The sequence below is a fragment of the Stylophora pistillata genome, chromosome 11 (genome assembly GCF_964205215.1).
Source record: "Stylophora pistillata chromosome 11, jaStyPist1.2, whole genome shotgun sequence".
In the NCBI taxonomy this organism is placed as follows: domain Eukaryota; kingdom Metazoa; phylum Cnidaria; class Anthozoa; order Scleractinia; family Pocilloporidae; genus Stylophora; species Stylophora pistillata.
This window is the reverse complement of record NC_142529.1, coordinates 18229368-18252666: the sequence shown is the minus strand read 5'-3', so window position 1 is coordinate 18252666 and position 23299 is coordinate 18229368. Positions and strand designations below refer to the sequence as shown.

Below are 23299 nucleotides of genomic sequence, written 5' to 3'. Positions count from 1 at the left end.
CTCCGACCTGGATTGCTTGATTGATCAATTGATTTATTGCTTGATAGTACATGGTATTTTATGGGCTCTTATACTCTACTCCGCCCTAATAGGAGTATGCTGTGTCACAAAATGTACAATCAAATGTCACGGAATATATAATATAAATGGTTGGGAGTAAGGTTTCTTTTGAAACAGTTCAAAAGGACGACATCTCTCTAGAATAAAACTTGTGATAATCAAATAGCTCATTTATGACATTCGCTTAATGGCACCGAGGTCAAGAATGCTTTTTTAAGTAAATTACCTGTAAATCATTTGTTCTTTTTCATAACTGTGCGAGCTAATTAAATCAATAACACAATATGTGGCCGCGTTTTCAAGTCGCCGGATAAAATTATTGCTTGATAGAGGAGCACGCGCTCAATTAAGTCAATTTATCAAAGTTATGACGGAAGATGGAAATGGTGTTGGCATTTAACATGTTGCATTTGCATGGTGGAAAGAAAGGAATTATCCTTGAGTGCCATGCCGGTGAATGATTTCAAAAAAGTAAGCTTCTGAGATGAAACGTAGATATATCATTAGTTTTCCCCACTTGGGAAGATGGAAATGCCAAGTTAATGTCGAGTCACTGGCAAGCTAGATCAACAACTACAATCAGTTTTTGAAAATGGCTTCCCTAACAAGTATCATGTGAATATTTTGCTGATTCATCGTCCTTTGTGCCGAATTTCATTTAGACGGCCTAGGATTTAAAAAGCGAATGTTTCAGTCCTTAAAATTACATATCTTACTTACAATGATACCTGCCTTCTTGTTGCTACTCAAAACATGATGATGGCCACGACCTTGAAATAAGTGCATCATTTTTGCAACAGGAACAACGAGGCGTAATTTGCATGTCTTTTTCAGTTAGTACTGGTCTAAATACACTAATTCAAAGACACATACTGGCAGTACAATTTAGTTTTACCGCTAACGTATTCCATACGAGACTCTAAGTAAAATGAACAACAGAAGGAAAAACTATAGTCTTAGTTGTTCCTTCTCAGGGAGAAAAACCCATGCGTCATGTAACATGCTGCCAAAGCCAGGCCTTTGCCAATCGGTATTTAGAATACGACTTTATCACGACATATCTCAAGAGAACTAACTGGAGTGTAGCTTTCTGTTGCATTATGTGTTAGGGGTCAGAAAATTTGTGGATTTAAGTTTCAGAAAGCAAGTTACTTTCAATACAAATGTGAAACAACTGGTAATGAAGTAAAGTTTATCTGACCTTCGGATTGAAATCAAATAAAGCCATAACCCTTGCAGGTGAGCGAAAATTTTAATTGCACAATTGAAACAGAATCCTGAAAAAACAATCAGGCTTCGACGAGATTCGAACCCGTGCTTTCCAGATACGAAGCCACACAAAACAATACGTTGGGATCGATACCAATTTTAGAGGGTTTTTTTTTTTCCCATGGTGGAATATGACGCAACATAATTGGCAATGAGTTAGAATCTGCTAACCTCGCTCCCAGCGGGCAGCCTCCTTACTCAATTGGTAATAATGCATAACTAGTATGAGTAGGCACCAGTTCGAATCCCGCATTTGCTAAAGTTGCAGCTTACTTGCGACTATCATGGCTTCACTTGATTGCAAAGGTGAAACAAAGCGACGTCTTAAGGTCAGACTCAGTTCCCAAAACTAGCACTAACTCAAAACTGCTACAATTTTTTACCATTCCCTTCTCTTCCTATTCACTGCCACAGTAGCATGTAGCTAATATTTCTTGAACCAATCCTTGCCTCCCGTGATTCACTCGGAAAAGCAAGAGTCCATTTTAATGGATGTTGTCTATTGTTTTCATTTTATTCAATCCGTTTAATCAAGGGATCATATAATCTCTTGGTTTAATTTGATTGAGATGGAATTTCTCTGAGAAAACGAACACTCTGGGAAAACGCCAAAGCGAGAGATTAAGGAGCTGAACTGGGAAATAAATACCGACTTTCACTTTTAACCCTTTCACTTTCAAGTTCTCATAAATATTTCTGCCTGCAGTGCCTAAAGTTCTCATGATGTTACTGTAAAGAATCTGGTATTGGATCAACAGATGATCCTCTAATTGATAGTGATATTCGCAATGTTAAAGATTTGTGAAAGAATTAACTTCACAAGGTTGTGTTGATGCTTCTTTAGGTCGTCCACATTACGTATGAAAGGGTGAGTTTATTGTCTGAGTTTCCAAATTTCCGAAAAATGTACGACCTCCAGAACTTGGCAAGAATTTTCAAGATAAGATTCTGGAAACTTTCTTTTGCATTCGATATTTTTAACTGAAGTTTCAGGAAATTTTTATCAATTGGAACCAGTTTGAAATTTGTGACTCCAGGAAAATCGATCCCAGATCTCATCACAACAGTGTGTTTGAATTGTTGTGAAAAAAAACTGTCATTTGTTCCAACACGCAAATTTTATTTCAGAGTATACGGTTGCAATTACTCTCGATAAAAAAACGGGAGTAAATACAAGTAACAGAGGAAGACAAATGCCAGAAATCGAAAGCGACGTCAAAATTGAGGAAAATGAATTACAGGACAAAGATAGCTACAAATTTGCACCTTTTGGGACCAAGTGGCTTCGTTACTCAATTGGTAGTAGGACCTGAATTTTTTTTCAGGCTTCCTTTTTGAAATCGTTAATTGCTTTCCTTTTTGCAATCGTTGTTGCAGCTACTTATGAAGGATTCTTTCTTGACTAGAATATTTAGTAAATCGCATGAATAGTTTTGGCTCGGCCGACAACAATGCTCAGCACGAAGGTTTTCAACGTGCGACTGTTGAATAAGTTGCGTAAACAGTTCTTTGTTTGGTTTAGCTTACAAAAGCGGGAAATGTTTTAAAGTTCAAATGTTGAACAGGTCGCGTGAATACGTTATCGTTTAGCTCGGATGACAGCAGCGGGAACGTTTCTTACATGCTGAATAAGTCCCATAAACCGATTATTGTTAGGTTCAGCCGACAATAGCGCGAAGTTAAGGTTGATGTATGAGTAGGATATGCTTCACTGTTTGGTTGGGCTGACAATAAAGCGCGAGTGCTTATATAAACAGTTTAGTGTTACCTCCAGAAAATAACTTGATTATACTATTAAAGAGGAAAAAACGCGTACATACGCAGCTGTAGAATGAAATTGTATACAGGACAGGTCTGGTAGGAACACACAGTACTACCGTCAAATACTCTTTGATGCTTTAGAAAAGCTATCTACATTTATTTTGCAGCTTTCAACTTTCCTCAGATCCAAAAGTCAATTCTTTGCTTATATTTTACTTTATATTTTTCACTCAATTCTCTGGTATAAAAATGCATTGATATTGTAAGGAAAAATCCTCTTTTGCCACACATTGGAGTAACAGGAGAGCATACTCAGGAGACATTATCGAAAAATCCTTTTAAAATCAGTTCTTTGGAGACATAGTGCTTTTGTCTGACCTCACTAAACAGCTGAGTTCCTTCCCAATTTCACACATTTGTCAAAATTTGAGCCTAACTGAGGATAAAAGCCATGGCTACTGATCTATTATTCATTTGATGCAGCTCTAATGCTAATAATACAACAATTTCTAAGATGATCATGAATGCCGAAAATAATACATTCAAAGTGCTAACCTGTACTGCAAGATGCAGGATGTCCAGAGCTTTTTTTGAAATCGTGCCCATCGGCAACGGGATTTTTCATGATCTCTCAACTTGGAGCAAATAAAAGTTAAAAGTCATACTTGAGAGGAAAAAAATAGGCAAACTTGATCGATATTTTCATAGGTCTGAGTCTTCAATAAATACTTAAAAGTTTGCAAAATTGTGCAGAACACCATTGGTTTGACATTTTACTCTCCGAGCATAGATAAATAACAAAAGCTTTGTAAAATGATAACGATATTTTCTTAACCTCGATTAGTTCTGAGAGTGACAAGAGAGCCATGGAATCTAAGTCTAAACCGGCGTTCTATGAGAAGAACGGTAATAAGATTGAAGACAATCAGAACAAGAAAACTGTAAAATCACAAAAGTTCAAATATCTTTATACAAGCTTTGTAGCACTTTTTCATGTTACCGACAAGACCTTGCGTGCTATCTAGACAATTTATTAAAATTAAGAAAAAATACAAAGCAAGAAATAAGACTGCTAACGAAAGGAAAACCAAATTTATATTAGGAAACGAAACCAACTTTTGACTACGTTGAGCTTCCACTGACACATAAATTAATTAAAAGGCCAGTCTTATTCTTACCTGTAAGAGTGCAGATGGTAGCCTTATGAAGTACGATGTTATGTTCGTTGATGGCGGAATGTTAAGAAATCGTGCATGTATTATAACGTGATAATTTAATAATTTATAGACTTATTTTGCGCAATTATCAATATAAGAATTTTCAATTGCGCATTACAATTAAATGTTTCAATTTCAACTCTACATATATACTAAAACTAAAAATAAAAAATGATCACTAAGAAGATGTAAAAACTAAAATAAAATTACGTACGAAGAATAAAACCGCTTTTGCAAATAAAAAAAGTCTCAATGGCTTTCTTAAACTTGTTTAAATATTGGGTATTTGTAATAGGGCCCAGAAGATCGTTCCACAATTTAGGAACGGCTGCATGGAAAGAGCGGTCGCCGAGCTTGGTGAGTTTTTGGCCTTGCAATGAGCAAGGAATAAACCGTCATTGAAACGTTAATCATATCTCCCGGTGCCTGTAACAGACATCAGCTCACTTATGTAGGGAAAGACCTTGCATTACTTTAAAAGTAACTAAGATAATTTTAAAAGCTATGCGATATTTTACTGGCAGCCAATGTAATGACTTGATCATAGGTGTGATTTGACTAAATCTGCTCTTCTGGAATATGAGCTCAGCTGCATTCTGGTCTCTCTGAAATTTGTGTCAATTGCATTCGGGAACTCCAAATAGGGGGCTGTTACCATAGTCTAGGCGGCTACATATAAAAGCATGTATAAGTGTCTCCGTGCATTGTTTAGTTAGATACTTTCTAATTCTTCTGTTATAAAGATAATAAAACGCTGCAGAAAAAGTCTTGGTGATATTATCAATCATAGATAGATTTGAGTCAAACCAGACTTCAAGGCTTTTAACAGGAGAGTGCAGAGCTACATTTACTTTGCCAACATAAATGTGTCCAATATTAAATTCGGCGAGCAGCTGCTGCGTGCCAATTAAAAGAAACTCAGTTTTTCCTCATGCAACACCAGTTTAATCTCATGCGTCCACACCTGATCGCCTTAATACAATATTCAATAGCAGCAATGGCATCCAAGTGACCTGTCTCATCTGCGGGGTTGAAAGAGACGTAAAGTTGGGTATCGTCTGCATAGCAGTGGACAGATGGCAGGATGGAACACATTTTCCGACCACATCTAGTAACGAACTTGTAGAAATGGTAAACAAGAGTGGTTCTAAACAGGAACGTTCAGGAACTCCCCAGTTGAAATTAAACTTCTTCGACAGACACCCACGAATTAATATGCTCTGACTGCGCCCTGATAAATACGATGAGAACCAGTTAGACACCGCGCCCTCAAGTCCCAGCGTATTGAGTGCCTCTAGCAAGATATTTTGCTGGAATGTATCGAAAGAAGCACTAAGATCGAATAGAACTAGAAGAGTTACATGTTATTTATTCATATTACCATTATTAATTTTCATAAGCCGTTTCATAAGCAGTTGAGATTACTATGATGCACCCTGTAAGCTGATTGAGTGTTCGGGTATAGGCTCGTGTCGACTTCGATAAGGAAGCCGAATTGCTTACTGGTCTGAAATTTGTGAATATGATATATTGACCACGTTTTTTGAGTAACAGACATACTAGTGCCTCCTTCCAGGACATGGGAGAGAGTCTGGCTTCTAACGATTTGTTAATGATAGTAGTAATGGCTGTATGAGGAGCATCACATCTGCTGACCAAGGGAGAGGGCATTGGGTCGAGTGGGCATGACTTGATTGTTAAGTTATGAATAAGGGATTTAACATTGTTGGCAGACAGGATCTTAAATGCAGATAACGATGAAGTCAACAGAGTAGAAAAGTAATGGATGCGGAGGCAGGTAAATCTATAATATCAGCATCAATTTGTCTCTGGACTGTATCAATCTTTGACGCATAATACTTTCCTTCTTCGTTTGCAAAAGTTGGGAGGTAACTCATCACCCTGTAACTGATTAAACAGGCGTTTAATAGCAGGAACACGCATCAACAACACATTTAGTTAAAAGAAGAGAGAAATTATCATGGAATTGTAAAAGTAGGTTCGCGCTTAGTGCGGAGTGTCTTAAGCACTGATTATTGAGATTCAAATGACTCGTCTCTTTACTCGCTAAAGTCTCTAAAATGTAAAGTTGTATCTGCCTGACAAAAAAGAATATTGTTTTAATCAGGATCAAAGCTGATGATACCAATCAGGCAGTCGAAGCTGATTGAATTACGTGCATAGATTGCGTCACTTCCCAGAGCGCAGACGAATTTCCACCGGGTACAAAATTTAGAGGCTGATCTACCAGAATTCTTGCCTGTTGTCGTACAGGCAAGAATTCTGAATCCTTGGGGAGGGGTTAGTAGGTAATATCTGGAACTCTTTTAAAGAGCGGGGGCTTAATAAAAAAGGGGAAGCTACCAGTGATCTCTTCATTAAGTGCTACCACATCAGTACGAGTTTTTAGCGGAGACTTAAGACGTATTTCTGGTAGGAGCAGTTAACACAATACAATAATACAATGATTTATTTAAATATGTTATCGTCTAAGAGCACAAATATTCGTTCAGAATGCGAACTTGCATTAAATCTACAATTATACTAAAAACACATGATATAAACAAATTTAAACATGTAATCTATAATCTAGGTACACATGAATATAATAGATTATAAAAATTACAAAAGAATTTTAACAATACGAAAATTACAGCTGAATTGATCTTTGCTAAGACTTAAAAATATCAACATTATCGGCCAGCTAGACATCTTCTGGAAGTTTCTTCCATGGTTGAGCGCACTTATAAATAAAACAGCTCCTCATAAAATTAAGATGAAATTTGGGAACATAAGAGAAAGGAAAGAGAAGAGTTGACTTTTTCTCTCTCCTCGTTTAAAACCGAAAGGCCACTTGAGTACTCAGAATGAGTCACTAAATAAATAATTTGGATGAATCAGATTAATGAAACAAGGTAAGATATTGCAAATATTTTAAGCCGATAAACCTAGCGGAGCCATTGAATATCTCATTTGACGCCTCGGTGAACGTGATGGATTTCCGTGCTTATTACATCATAATTATGATTACTGATTGATGTTTACCTTCTCAAACGATATTGTTATAACCGTCTGAGATATATCTTTCTTGTACATTATTGTTGAAAAAGGAAATATTAGGTCTTTCATCCACATTCAAATTTCCATTTGAGACCTCAGTGAACGTGCTTGATTTCCGTGCGTATTTTCGGGAATATAATGATTACTGCGATACTGCTGCAAGCTACTGGAGTATACCTGTCATACCTTATTGTTGACCCAACAAATATTCCCCAACTATCATACTAGAATATCTGTGGCATAAACGATTATTTGATCAAGCCATCTTCTAAAACAAAAAGAGTTACGTTATTCAACAGGATTAATTATAATTATCTTCTTCACAATCTATTCACTTGAGACGTGATTTTGAGCCGCTACCCTCGTCATGTTTTGTTGAAAAATTTGGCTCCCCCCTCAGGGAAGATGGAGCTTTTGCTCCCTTTAAAGTAGAGTGTAGCTTTCTTGAAAATAGCCCAATTTTCTCTGTTTCAAATTGGAAACGGAAAATGGGGAAATTTTTTAACAATTTGGACGTGGAATTGGGCGATTTTAAACCATGAATACATAATTTAATCAGTGATACTAACAAACAATGTGCCCATAAACAATAGTGACGAGGATTGTGGCGAATTTGTGATAAATAAAAATCCTGACAGGTTGCAGGTACAATGAACACATGACTAAACCTGTATTAGCAGTCATCCTGTATTAAGCGGTCGAGGTCGCCCTTTTTTGTCTTCCCCTTGCATCAAACTAGCACATAAAGCGGAACTACTCAATCATTTAATCAGTTAAATCTTTCAAGTAAACTTTAATCTATCATACTTCGAAACAATGTTAGTTCTATTTCGGAGTACGTTTTTGTACATCAAGTGATTAATTATGCCAGAATTTGACTAACCTACTTTTTCGCCCACCCTCTTGATAGGTGTTTGCATCCGATAAGGCGAAAAAAAAGAACAACCGAGAAAAAGACTTGGTAAGCCTGCGCTATAAATAATTCAATAACTATTCATAGACATACATAAAACAAAACGTTTCCTTTATTTTTAGGTGTTTTAATGTTCTAATTACCAACTATGAGAAGAAGCTAAAAAAAATGTCAAAACGAGAAATTGAAAAAGTCTGATGTATTGATTGACTGGCAGTAAAAATATATGCATGCTGACATTTCTGAGATTTAAGCATGCTTTACCAAGGATTCCTTGTGTTAATGTCGATAACTGAGACTGAGCAACTATTTTGGTTGAAGTACCTGCACGTGCGGTCTTCATTCAAGAGTGCCTGACATCACGCTATCTTTAAGTGTCAGATATTAACGAATAAAGCAGCTCTATAGCTCCCGTTTTTTCCCGATGCAAGTTGATTTGATTTCATCTTTTCATCGATATTTGTGCATCGGATGAAGGAAAATCTCTCACTTGTGGGCCAATGATGTATTATGTTATCACTAAGCTCAACATTCTAGACCGAACAGGAAAATTCATAATTTTACTTTGGTTCATAGCTCTGAGGATTAACTGACACTTTCACTATCTAATTTTGAGTTCCATTCTTGACATCGATAACCTATCCCAATTGGAGGGCCAATGATGCAGTGTGGAATTACAAGGCTCGACATACTAAGCAACAGGAAGATTTATTCACTGACACTGTCACCATTTAATCATGGATTTCAAGATTGACATCGATAACCTAACCCAAACTTTTACTCCACGCTGCAACTGACGCAGTTCTCACTAACTTGTACGTCTTTAAACAAATTAGAGGTCGGCCTCGAGACTTTTCGTTGTCCAGTCAAGTATATTCTTTAATTTTCCTTGTTAAAGTTAGAGAATGGAAAGAACGACCTATCATTTTGCATCATTTTTGCCTGCGTTTTGCTCCATTTCGAAAATGATTTAGCGACAACTAGCTAAAACATTGAGCATCTTAGATCAGTGATAGCTCTCGTCTATGTTCTAAATAAAATATTTCGATCAAAATTTCTTACCTTACCCGATTGACAGCAGAACAAGTCAGGTTTTTTGAGGAGTGATAAGGAGGCGGTTCACCAGGTAACTAGAAATATAAAATGAATGCACTCAGTATCAAATTCTCACAGTTTGGTCAGTCTCGATTACTGCAAACCTTACCAAAAGACATTTCTGTGAAGATTTTCTCGCTATTTCTTCTTTCTTTATGTCGGCCCTCATCTCATAAAATATTTTATTCAGCATTTTAGGATAACATCGCATACAATACTCGATAGGCAATCAAAGATTTATAGGTATTTGACACTCGGCTGTTTTTAATACAGTAGTGATCCTTACTTTCTCATGAAACATTATGTCAGTGTACGGAGTCGTTGAATATTACGTTTGATTGGTGGCCCCAATTAACTTTCTCGATTTCCGCTCGTATTAATGGGCAATGAATACTGCAATGTGATTTAAACTGTAGCACTCTTTCTAATAACGATCCCTAAGGAAGCTACTGGGCTGTTTGGCTGTCTTATGATCACTAATCTTTTTCTTCTTCTCATCTCTAGCATGTTCTTAGCGATCCATCTTTAATGTGGATTCCTCTTTTATCAAGTGGAAGATATCTCCGGATGGGGAAGTAGGCTCATCAAAAACGTTGAAATTAAACTTTTTTTTTTTTTTTTTATCGGTACATAGTGTGCATGGATCGATCAATTTATGTTGTGACTGCTTGGCCCTTGATTGAGATTCCACTATGATGCGTTTTATACTCCACTCAGACACAAAATGACAATGCCATAACTTAAATAATCACGAGACATGCGCTCCCTTTTTATCAAGGAAAATAATCAGACGAATAGGATTAAGGTTTCTTTTGAAACAACTCATTGAACGATAACACTCAAAAATCAAAACACAAGATCCTCAAATAGCTTACAGTATCTGCTCGATGCGGAATGGATGGAGATATGCTGTTTAAGTGAAGTGGCATTTCATAATTGTGTGAATTAAATGAGTTGGTTAAACAATCGGTGGCCTTGCTCATACGAAGACAAAAGTCTCGCTTAACATCTTTGAGTGCATTATTTACAGATTGTTTTAAGCGACTTAAAACTTTTGAATTTCTTTTCAGAGGTAAAATCATAATTTATGTATTGTAGTAGTTTAAAAAGCGTGTGCAAGAAAATTAATTATTCCGTTGTCATAGCGGGAGATACATGAGGTGTTAGTAAATGGCAGAATACGCTGCATTTTCAAAGTTGAGGGGAAAGAAATTTTCCTTGAAGGGCAAACTGGGGGAACATTTCAAGAAGAAAAGCTCTGAGATCGTGAAATGCTTTTAACCAATTAATTTTTATCTTTTTTTGGTTTGTTTTTTCGCTTTCCCTTTCTCTATTCTATGCTCTCTTTTATTTTGTTTTGTTTGTTTGTTTGTTAGTTTGTTTTTTTTTGTGTGTGTGTGTGTACACTTAAAATAGACCACCCGTTTTGTTTCCAAATTGGCGACCTAATCTGATTTTTGATGGAAAATTCCATCTCAGCGGAAACGAATTGCAGACTTGTTCAGTTTGTGGCTTCACCTTAATAAGAATTGCGTTGAACTTTGCCAACTCACTTTTAAGTGAATTAAAATTCAGGCGAGATCGAAAAGCGATCACTCTCACGAGATGTCCGGTTGTCAATTACTGAGCAACTAGTAAATCGCTTTTGAAATCACGATCAGAGCTCGTCTTGTAGTCTTCATTCGATAGTTTGTAATACACAACTGAATGATAACAAGTGAGATTTCTTAGCGCCAACATTAACGGATAATTAAACCGATATACTTTATATCGCTGATGCTTATTGCAGTAACGTAGTGTAGTAGAAGGAATATCTTTTGCAGCGCAATATCATATTTATTCACACAACTGAGGAAAGGAAAGCAACTGCTTTTAGGCCTGTAAGGTATTTGCAATGACAACTCTGAGATATTAAGCAGTTGGAATATTTAACAATAGAAATTACCATCATTCAATCCTTTTTCGTGGCTTAGTCAAGACTACATGAAACCCTTTCAGATTCCAGAACATGGAAGATTAAGCATTATTTCACCATTTTATCATAAATCTCATTGCTGACGTCGAAACATATCACAAGCTCTGTCCCTAAAGCATACGCACCTCTCACGAACTCGCCCCTCCTTGAAGAAAGGTCGGCCCTAAAAAGTTGTTGCCATCCAATTATAAATCTCGTCTTCCGCTGCCGCGGAAGTGGAATGTCTGTTCTAACAAAACGTCTACAGTTTGCTTTGTTAACGTTTAAGGATAAAAAGTGAAAATTTAAAATGTATTTCACGCAATATCATCCGCGTTCTTGGGGTCATCTTAAACTGACAAGACTGTTTTATCACTACTGCCGATTGGAATTTCTTACTGAAACAGATGAAATATATTTCAAGACAATATTCCCAGTTATTCATGCAAGAGACGAAAGGAAATCAATAATCTGTAGACAACTGATGTGATACGCAATGACTGCCCTAAAATGCCCATAAATAGCAGTTAAGCCGGACTACATGGAACCACGTCTGATTATTTACCGTTTCAGATTCCAGTCAGTGGAAGATTAACGACATTTTCGCCATTAAATCGCTAATCCTATATACATTTTTTAATTCCAAGCCAATCGCAAACTTAGCCTCAAGGCTATATATACGCAGTTCTCGCGAATTTGCACGTTCTCGAACGAAGGTTGGCCCCAAAAATGTTTGTTATCCAGTTAAGTATATCGTCTTTCATATCCGCGAAAGTGAAATGTCTGCCTCAGCAAAACATTAGTTTCCTTTGCACACGTTGAAGAACGGAGAGTAAACCTTTCAAATGTGTTTCGTGCAATTTTAACCGCGTTTGGAGCCTTCCTGAATGTCACTTACTAAAGAATACCTAAAACAGCAACCAACTGAAGATCGATCGCTCGTCACCATAGAATTAATATGATTAGTATTGTCTCTGCCGATAACGGAAATACTTGACTCTGACCACTTAAAGGCATGGTGCATAGAAAATATGCCCACAATGCTCTGGCAAGTATAATAGGTCTGGGTAGGGTTAAGTCCAATCAGTATTGAGAAAACCTCCTAACCACAATTTTTCTGCAGAGTTACTCAAAATTCCTTTCAATCATCATCAAAAAGTTTGTTTTTTTGGCAACGTCTCTCAATAACACTACATACAACGCCAAACGAATTACAATGAGAGGCATTGGACGAGGAATAGGTATGTGAAATCTGGCTGTTTGGTAGATAACTCGTATCTTAAAGAAGTTCTCTTCAAAACTGAAGCAATGCTTAGATTTGATATTTTATTATTCAAATATGACATTTTGCAAATTCATGTCATTAAAAGCTCACTGAAGCTCGTGAATTTGACAATGCCTAGGGCTGTACCAACTTCTAACCCAAGAATTTTGTATGCGACTCTTATTCTTGTAAACAGCAAAAACTTTCCAAAGCCCCAGTCTGTATTATCAATCGCAAAAAACAGAGGCCGAATTCCAGAAGTTTTGGAATATCTCTCGATGATGGCTTTCAACATATAGCAGTCAGGTTGTCTGATGCAGTCGAGTGTTTACGCTCTTAGGGGCTTGTAATGCCCTAAAACTCTCTTTTTTTCCGAGCTCGGCACAATCGATTTCTCTAAGATCCTCTTAGAGTGAGCAAATTTCAGTTTTAAATTCGCTTCCCTAACAAGTATAGAACACTTGGCTGATTCAAACTCCTTCGGACCGAATTCCGTCTGATCAAGATTTAAGTCCTCGGTTCCTGTCTCTTAATTTATTTATTCATTTATTTTTTTTTTTTTTGGAGTTTAAAGGTTACTTACATTCATGTTGTTTCTAAATACAAGTCGATGGCTTCGGCCTTGAGATTGCTGCTTTGTTTTGCAACGGGGACGGTGAAGCATAATGTTTGTTTCATGCAGTTGATTTGAGGATTCTCTTTCGTGATTTTGCAAAAGAAACGAGATCCGAGTGCTTTCTTCTTTTTCTTCTTCTTCTTCTTCTTCTACTTCTTCTTCTTCTTCTTCTTCTTCTTCTTCTTCTTCTTCCTCTTCTTCTTCTTCTTCTTCTTCTTCTTCTTCTTCTTCTTCTTCTTCTTCTTCTACTTCTTCTTCTTCTTCTTCTCCTCCTCCTCAGTATTTCTCTATGTTTTCCTCTTTAATCTCTCCAAAGGAGTATTGCACTTATTCTGTTTCTAAAGTTAATTTGGTGCAAGCTTTTTCTCAACAAACTTGAATGTTTAATGAAAGGTAAAACTTTTTGTATGTGAATTGTATAAACAATGCATTTACTGTGCGAGATGGCGAAATCATGATTTCGATACAGGTAAAACTCTGATATGTAATCAAAGTCTATGTTAAGGCGTAAATTCAATTTCATGCGTGTGTAAAGATCACTGTCTTCCAGTGTACATGTGATGCAGTGTTCGTATAACTGAGGTGCAATTTCGATTTACATTAAAAGTCCACTTTGGACATGAGTACCAACATTGACTTACATTCGTGATTATATTGTGGAGCATTAAAGACGAGCGAAAGCAAGTGCTGCGAAGTTTCTCTTTGTTCGTCCAAAGTCCAGTTGCCTCGTATCGCCGGTGTAAGGAGATGGGTGAGAGATTTCTGCCTTTCCGATAGGCCAAACAAGTGGTCCGAATAATTAAACTTTCCCGACATTGTTGGTTTAGTCAGGTAGTTTACAATTAATCGCCCAACGGAGTAAAGATTCACTTTCCTCACCGACAACTTATCGCCAAACTAATGAAAGAGGAGAAATTTGTTGTCACCGGGTCCTCACTTAATAGATTGAAAGGTCCACAAATTCGTTTTTGACTTTATCAGTATAGGTACTTCGTAGCATGCACGGCAAAGAAATGGCGCTAAATTAAAATCCTTCTACTTGCAATCGCTTGGCAGTCTGATTCAGAAGTTATGCTACAGAAATCTTAAGCAAAGACCACTTTTTTTCTCTCACATCCCATCATCATGAGTTGATTCGGTTTTGAAAGAAGATGTGACGGCCTGAGATCAACAGCTCTCAAATAAAGTAGCATCATACAGGTAAGTGATATTGAAAGAGTTATTATGCCACATATTATTCTTATTATTATTATGCTTATTTTGCCACTCGAGTGTGGGCTCCTCAATTCATTGAACTAATTCTCAAGTTAAAGCCCATCCAAAGACGTGTTCAAGTTCATCATCCGTTTGCAATTCTCAACATCTACAGACTACAGGACACGACTCCAACCGTTGAAACTTCTACCCATCACGGGAAGATTTTGTGGACATGATATGGACTACAAGTGGACTACAAGTGGACTACAAGGCTACGCATAACCTTGTCTCTTTGAATGGTTCTGCATTCCTTGTAAAACGTGTTGCAAGAACCACGTACTACACTAACACTGTCATCAAATTTGTTCCTAAAAAATGCAAAACTGCTACTTATCAAAAGTATCAGAACTTCTCGGATTTGGAAGACTCTAGCCAGCATCATTAACATTGAAACTTAAAATCTGAACTCATTTAAGACTGTAATGTTTAATTTATTATTTCGGTAGTTTACTTCTCTCTTACGATCCGAAAAATTCCAAAGCCTTTAAGTCTATTTGTTTAAAATGCAATACTGTCCGTCCACTAAATTAAAAGATTACTTGCTGCATGTAGATTGATAGTTTCTTTCCTTCTCTTTTCTCGTCTTATTTTCTTTTATATTCTGGGCCCGCTGTAGTTGGTCATTTCTTTTTATTAGTTATTTTGATTGTTGTAATAAATAAATAAGAGACATAAGGGTTTTATGTCCTCGAAAAAGGAAAGCCACAACAGAAAAATAAATTCCAGTTACCTTCAACATTTTTAAATGAAAGGCAAAGTTTTCTACAAAATTTCTATGTTCTCCTTGGATTTTAGTTACCAAAGCCCATTTATGAAATCCGCTCTAGCAGCCATGAGATTAGTTTTCCTTCTCTCGCTACCGCGCAGCAAAACTATTCATGACAAGCTGAACGCCTCTCGAAAAATTAAAAAGTTTTAAACGTCGAATAAAACATTTTTCTCATTAAGTTTGTTACTCGTAATTCGTTCACTTGGAGCATGAACTTAAGTTCGGAATTTTTAAACGAAGACAGCCTACGATCACTTCCTTCGGTCGGTTCCACAAAATATACAACGTTTCTGTTTTTCAATGTGCTGGAACTCGAACACAGTTTACTGTATCCCTCGGAAGCATTTTCCTTACAGCACTCAAAGTTTCTTGGATTTGAAATAACTTAAGTCAAATGTATTTTGGCTTAAATAATTTTGTAATCTCTTCGCTCTCCCTGGATTTTAGTCACGAAAGCTCATTTATGAAATCCTATCTAGCAGCCATAAGATTGGTTTCCTTCTCTCGCTACCACGCAGCAAAACTGTTAGTATTGTGCTGAATGCTTCTCGGTGATTTCAAAAGTTTTAAAAGTCGAAGCAAACATTTTTCTCGTTAAGTTTATCACTCGTAATTCGTACACTTAGAACATGAAATTAAGTTCAGGATGTTTAAACGAAGGCTGTCTTCAATCACATCCTTCGCTCGGTTCCACAAAATATACAACTTTTTTCGTTTGTCGATGAGCTGGAACTCGAACACAATTTATTTTTTTCTGTTGTGCAATATCTCAAAGAGAAATCACCACTTAAAAACTATATTTTCTAGCAAATTGCTTCAGTTTTCACTTTCAAGCCAATGGTATTGTGTGTGGAAATTCTGATATTGCTCAATCGACAGTTCTTTTCGTCGTTTTTCATTGCTTTCCAAATCAAGTATCATTCCATAACTTCGCTTTTCATTAAGAGCTCCTCAATTAAAGATCTCTCTTTTCTCGCAAAAATCCATAGCCAAGCTGGACAGGAACTTTGCAATAAATCGCGGAGGGAAATGTCAGTCTCGAACTCTTTGCTCGCTGACGCCACAAGCGTACAAGTTAGTAACTTGTTAGTAACGCCGTAACTACGCATACTTGCGTAGTTACGGCGCGAGATCCATTGGTGTTAGGTTCGGAGGGAGGCATTCGGACTTTGGTTTTAAGGTTTTGGTTATTTTTTAGATCGGTTTTGCGGTTTTTGTGCCAAACAAATTTGGTTTTTCAGTTCAGGTGTTTATTGCAGTTTGCGTTTTTTCCGCGTTTTGTTTTCAGTTTTCGTCAAATAGTTTGTGGAATTGGTATCCCATGTGGTTTTCATCTCTTCCTATCTGGGTTCCGTTTTTCCTTCGATCTGAGCGGCAGTTACGCGCCTTTTCTGATCTCGAATTGCCGCAAACCTCAGGATGCTCCACTTGTCACCACTGCATCGAATCGAATAGGGTTTTGATAACTGGGATGTGAAAACTTATCGGTTTTGCGTGCAGTTTTCGGTTTTGATCGGATTTTTTAGCGGCTTTGGGGTTTAGGATGATTTTTTCTACGGTTTGCGGTTTCTAATAGATATTTTTGCTGGGGTGATTAAAATAGACCACCCGTTTTGTTTCCGATTTCTTCACCTCCCGGTTATTAGATTACCGATCGCAAAATCCCTCTCATCAACGGAAACAAATTGCAAACTAGTTCAGTTGGTGGCTTGACCTTATCAAAACTTGCTAACTTTGCCAACTCATTTAAGTTAGCCGAGATAAAAAAGACGCCGCTCTCAATTGTCAATTGCTGAGCAGCTAGGAAAAACACTTTTGAAAATACAAGCAGTAATAATAATGATGATAATAATACGAAAGAGGGTATCACACAACAGAAATTCAACTAATGAATAAGTGCGCCATTATCCTAAAAAAATAAATCGCAATTACAGTTGGAACTTATCTTGTAGTCTTCATTCAAGAGTTTGTAATACACAGTCAAATGATAACAAATGACATTTATTTCTCGTTATTGACCCAACTGATGAAAGGTAATGAATCTTTTGTAGGCCAGTGATGTATTCGCGATGACAACTCTGAGATATTAAACAATTTGGAAATATTTAACAGTATCTGAATTTAATCTTTTTCCGTGACTCATTTAAGATTAGATGACTTACGCTTTTATTAGATACCCTTTCAAAAATCCGGTACATGGAAGATTAAGCGCTGTTGCACCATTTAATCACAAATCTCATTGTTGACTTTGAAACCTATCACAAGCTATGTCCTTAAAGCATACGCACTTCTCACGAACTCGCCCCTCTTTGAAGAAAGGTCGGCCCTAAAAAGTTGTTGCAATCCAGTTATGATTCTCGTCTTTTACTGCTGCGGAAGTCCGTTCCAAAAAAACCTCTGCAGTATGCTTTGCTAACGTTTAAGAATAAAAAGTGAAATTTAAAAAGTGTATTTAACTCATTATTATCTGCGTTCTTGAGGTCCTCTTAAACTGAAAACACTGTTGTGTCCCTCCTGGTGATTGGAATTAATTACTGAAACCGAAGGGATATATTTTCATGACAATATTCTTAGTTATTCATGCAACAGACGAAAGGAAATCAATAATCTGTAGGCCGCCTGATGTGATACCCAATGCCTATCTTAAAATACCTTTAAATAAGAGTTAAGCCAGACTACACGAAACCAAGTCTACCTATTCACCGTTTCAGATTCCGGTAAATGGAAGATTAACAGCATTTTCACCATTAAATCGCTAATCCCATATAGGAAGTCGAAGCCAATCAAAAATTCAGCGTCAAGGCTATAAGCAGTTCTCACGGACTTGAACGTTCTCGAACGAAAGTTGCCTGGCCCTAAAAAATTGTTGTTATCCAGTTAAGTATATCGTCTTTCGTTGCCGCGGAAGTGAAATGCCTGCTCCAACAAAACATTAGTTTCCCTTAATGGCTTACGTTTAGCAATGAAACGTAAACCGCTAAAATGTATTTCGATCAGTTTTAACCGCGTTTGAAGTCTTTCTGAACGTGACTTACCAAAGATAGCTGAAACAGTGACAAATATGACCGATCGCTCGTCACCTTAAAATTAATACGATTAGTGTTGTCTCTGGCGATAACAGAATTACTTGACTATGACGACTTAAAAGAGCATGGAGCATAGAACATATGTCCACACAGCTCTGTCGGGCATAGAAAGCTTCGGGTAGGATTAAGTCCAATCACTTTTGACAAAACTCTGCCGCAACAAATTTTCTGTAAAGTTTCTCAATTTTTCTTTTAGTCGTGATCAAAAAGTTTAATTTTTGGGAGCGTCTCTCAATAAGACTGCCTACAACACCAAACGAATTACAATGAGAGGCATTCGACGAGGAATACGAGGTAGGTGAAATCTGGCTGTTTGGTATATAATTCGTATCTCAAAGAAACTTTCGTCAAAAACTCAAGAAGTGCCGGCTTAGATCTGACATATTATATATATGACTTTTTGCTCATAAGTTCATGACATTTAAAGCTCACTCACTAAAGCTCACGAGTTTCAAGATGCTGAGGGTTGCACCAACCTCTAACCCATTAAAATTTCTATGCGACTCTTAATCTTGCAAGCAGCAAAAATTTCCAGAAGCCCAATTGGTATTATCAATCTTATAGAACAGAAGTCGAACTTCACAAGTTTTGGAATATCTCTCGATGGTGACTTTCTACATAAAGCAGTCAATTTTTTTGACGAAGTCAATTTTTACGCTCTTAGGGGCCTGCAACGCCCTATAAGTTTATTTCTTTCCGAGCTCGGCACGAATGGATTTTTCAACTCGATCGTTCAACCATTTGATTAAAATGATCCTTTTAGGGTGAGCAAATGTCAGCTTTAAATTCGCTTCTGCCCTTGAAATGGCAAGTTAATGTCTAGTCAATAACAACATGATTTTTTGAAAATAATAACTACCCTAACAAGTATAGACCAATTGGCTGATCTAAGATTGAAGTCCTTTCTAGTCTTTTTTCCTTTATCTTGTTTAATTTTGTTGTTTTTTTGCTTAATTCAAAAGTTACTTGCATTCATGTTGCTTCTAAATACAAGTTGATGACTTCGGCCTTAAAATCGCTGCTTTGTTTTGCAACGGGAACGGCGACAGAAGCATGATGTTTGTTTGATGTAGTTTATTTGAGGGCCCTCTTTCGTGATTTTGGAAAAGAAACGGTCTTCAGCAGCTTCCTTCTTCTTCTTCTTCTTCTTCTTCTTCTTCTTCTTCTTCTTCTTCTACTTCTTTTTCTTCTTCTTCTTCTTCTTCTTCTTCTTCTTCTTCTTCGTCCCAATATTGCTCTATGTCCTCTCTGTCATCTCTCCAAAGGAGTACTGCACTTAATCTGTTTCTCAAGTTAATTTGGCTTAAAGTTCTGGCTGCCGTTTTTCTCAACAAACTACTATGTTTAACGAAATGGAAAACTGCCGCCTTTTGTGTATGTGAATTCTTCAAATAGCACGTTTTCGGCCCGCGGTGGGGAAATCATGATTTCAGTACAGGAGAAACTCCGATATATCTTCCGTCTATATAATAGCGTAAATTCAGTTTCCCTCGGGAATAACGATCATTGTCTTCTCATCTGATACAATGCTTGCATAACTGAGGTGTAATTTCGATTTACGTTAAAATTCCCCTTTGGACTTTAAGTACCGACATTGACTTACATCGTGATTATATTCTAAAGCATTAAAGACGAGTGAAAGCAATTATTGCGAATTTTCTCTTCGTTCGATCAAAGTCCAGTTTCCGCAGATCGCCGGTATAAAGACATGGCTGACAGATTTTTGCCTCTCTCTTAGACCAAAAAAGTAGCCCTAATAATTAAATATTCCCTACATTATTGGTTCGGTCAATTAGTTTAAATTTAATCAGCCAAGGGAGTAAAGATTTACCTTCCCGACCGATAACTTATCGCCAAAGTATTGTAAGAGGAGAAAATTAGCGTCACCGGGTCGTGATTACTCGTCAATTTCACAAGCTAGTTTTGACTTTATCAGTATCGGTAATTCGTAGCAGGCACGGCGAAGAGATGACGCTGAATTAAAGTTGTTCTGCTTGCAATCGGTTGGTAGTTTGATTCAGAAGTTATGCTAAAGAAATGTTTAGCAAAGACCACTTTTCTCTCTCACATCTCATGAAATTAATTCGGTTCTGAAGAAAGAAGATGTAACGACCTGAGGGCCACAGCTCTCATATTTAGTAGTGTCATACAGGTAAGTGATATTGAAAGACATTTCACCTACCTTAGAGGTTTTATGTCCTTGGTTTTCTTCTCTCCCTACCACGCAGTGAAACTGTTGGTAATGTGCTGAACGCTTCTCGGTAATTCTAAAAGGTTTAAACGTCAAAGCAAACCTTTTTTCGTTAAGTTTCTAACTCGAAATTCGTACACTTAGAGCATGAACTTAAGTTCAGGATGTTTAAACGAAGGCTGTCTTCAATCACATCCTTCACTCGGTGTCACAAAATATACGACGTTTTCGTTTGTCGATGAGCTGAAACTCGAATACAATTTACTGTTTCTCTCGGAAGTACAATCCTTACAGCATTCAATGTTTCTTGGATTCGAAATAATTTAAGTCAAAATGTACTCAGAAATCAAAACTTTAGACGAAAGTCTCAGAGAATAATGGGCGATTAGACTTCAAAGTCATTGACTTTGAGGTATAAATGGCGAAGAAATATTTCGAGAAAAAATGCTACATTCTAACAAATACCAAATATGTTATTTAGAAGCCAAAAAGTCAGAATTCCTTGCGTATTGACGATGTGCGCAATAGGTTCACCGTGCTTGATCGATTTCTAACAAACTGCTTTGTGTTTTCTTGAAATTTGTTAAAGTTGCAAGATTTAAATCAAAATATTCTATTGTACAATACCTCAAAGACAAACCGACACTTAAAAATTATACTTACCGGGCCTAAGAGTGGTCTGAAATCGCCAAGCCCCACTTAAGTCAGCAAACCGATTTAGTGGTATCGCGTTTGGAAAATTTAGTATTGATCAATCGAGAGCTATTTTCGTCGTTTTTCGTTGCTTTCCAGGTCGATTATCCTCCATAACTTCGTTTTTCATTTAGAGCTCCTAAATTAAAGATCTTTCTTTCCTCGCAAAATTCGTAGCCAAGCTGGACAGGAACTTTGTAATAAATTGCGGAGGGAAGTGTCAGTCTCGAACACTCTGTTCGCCATAGGCGTGCAAGTTAATATTATGACGTATGCTTGCGCAATCGAAATTAATCAAACGAATTTACTAGCTCTGTCATAATGTTTGTTGTCATGAGTACTCGTTATATCTTTATTTCGGAAATTGAGGTAGTGATTAGTATATCAATCAATCGATCGGATTGATTGATTGATTGACTGATGACGTCACTGTGCGCAAACTGTCACTGCACTCCATTCGATTTTATACACTGATGCGCCGTCATAGAATTATGGCGTGACGCACGTCAAAGATAAAAATCAAATGGCTAGGAGTGAGGTTTTTTTAGAAAACTATTTAAAGGCGCCTCTCTAGAATCAAACGTGGGTACCTCATCCGTTAAAGGCACCTCTCTAGAATCAAACGTGGGTGCCTAATCCTTTAAAGGAACTCTCTAAAATCAAACGTGGGAACCTCATCCGTTTAAACAACTTAGCACGTACGTGTTCGCTATATCTACAATTCTACTGCTAAAAATAACACCAAAAATGGGCAGCCCCCTGTATTGCGAAATGTTATTAATTTGCGCAATATCCTGAATAAAACCTTTCTTGCGAAAAATAATTTCCTTACATTCCGACGGATTACAAATCATACTATTTTCCTTAGACCAAATTAAAAACTGATCCACCAAATCCGTACGACAGAAGCCATTACTCTAAACGGAAACAATGAAAATAGTATCATTGTGCTCTCATCTGATGCAGTGCTCGTATAACTGAGGGGTAATTCGATTTACATTCAAAGTCCACTTTTTACGTTGACTACTAACATCGACTTACATTCGTGCTTATATCATGGAGCATTAAAGACGAGTGAAAGTAGGTCCTGCGAATTTTCTCTTGGTCACCGACCAAAGTCCAGTTGCCGCAGATCAACGCTTTAAGGAGATGGGTGAGAGGTTACTGCCTTTCTCTTAGGCCAAACAAGTGGTCCGAATAATTAAATTTTCCCCACATTGTAGGCTCGGTCATGTAGATTACAATTAACTGCCCAACGGAGAAAAGATTCACTTTCCCGGCCGATAACTTATCGCCAAACTAATGTAAGAGGACTGAGAAATTTATCGTCACCGGGTTTTGAGTTAAAAGATTGCCAATTTCACAAGCTAGTTTTGACTTTATCATTATCGATACTTCGTAGCGTGCACGGCTAAGAAATGACTCTGAATCAAAGTCATTCTACTTGCAATCAGTTGGCAGTTTGACTTGGAAGTTATGTTAAAGGAAAGAAAACTCATGTGAAACAAAGTAGATCTCCTCACCTCTTTAAAAAATCCTATATACCGCCTAGGCAAACACCACTTTTCTCTCTCACATCCCATGAAACTTGACTCGGTTATGAAGAAAAAAGATGTAACGACCTGAGGGCCACAGCCCTCTATTTAGGAGCATTATATAAGTAAGTGATATTGAAAGACATTTTACCTACCTTAGGGTTTTATCAGATACGATGAATATATGAAGTTCATATATTTTGAACTGCGGTTATAGATACGTATGATGCTCGATCCTCGCAGTAGAGAGCGCTATTTATACAATAGCGAAAATCAGACCTGGAAAAAATCAGGCCTGTACGGGATTCGAATCACTGACCTCTGCGATACTAGTGCAGCGTTCTAGTCATTTATCATCACGGGTTTATTACGAATCAACTTAACGGCCTGCTCCCAGTTGGCTCGTTAGCTCAATTGGTACAGCGCTGCACTAGTGGCGCAAAGGTCAGTGGTTCGAATCCCGTACAGGCCTGATTTTTTTCAGGTCTGATTTTCGCTATTGCATAAATAGCGCTCTCTACTGCGAGGATCGAGCATCATACGTATTAGGGATTTATAT

The 23299-nt window shown here is 37.3% G+C and overlaps 1 protein-coding gene and 1 long non-coding RNA gene across 5 annotated transcripts in view; one reads left to right on the top strand and one right to left on the bottom strand.

Annotated features, from left to right (window-relative positions):
- The window catches only part of LOC111340084 (angiopoietin-related protein 7), an 82588-nt gene that overhangs the window by 49727 nt on the left and 9562 nt on the right, over nt 1-23299 (top strand). The window contains exons 1-3 of one of the 4 annotated variants that reach the window (XM_022946876.2): nt 6031-6105; nt 8278-8328; nt 9880-9950. Coding sequence is in view for 1 of the 4 variants with exons in the window: in XM_022946898.2 (XP_022802633.2) it covers nt 18588-18615 (28 nt within the window). In the remaining 3 variants the exon portion in view is untranslated. Of the gene's footprint in view, nt 1-6020; nt 6106-8277; nt 8329-9879; nt 9951-18318; nt 18616-23299 lie in introns of those variants that run through there. The other 3 variants (XM_022946890.2, XM_088737957.1, XM_022946898.2) reach the window with 3 other exon arrangements.
- LOC148720425 (uncharacterized) lies at nt 6876-21524 on the bottom strand. The gene is made up of 3 exons (XR_015993020.1): nt 21176-21524; nt 20504-20588; nt 6876-9410 (listed from the first exon to the last, which is right to left on the bottom strand). It is a non-coding gene; the product is annotated as an uncharacterized LOC148720425 (long non-coding RNA).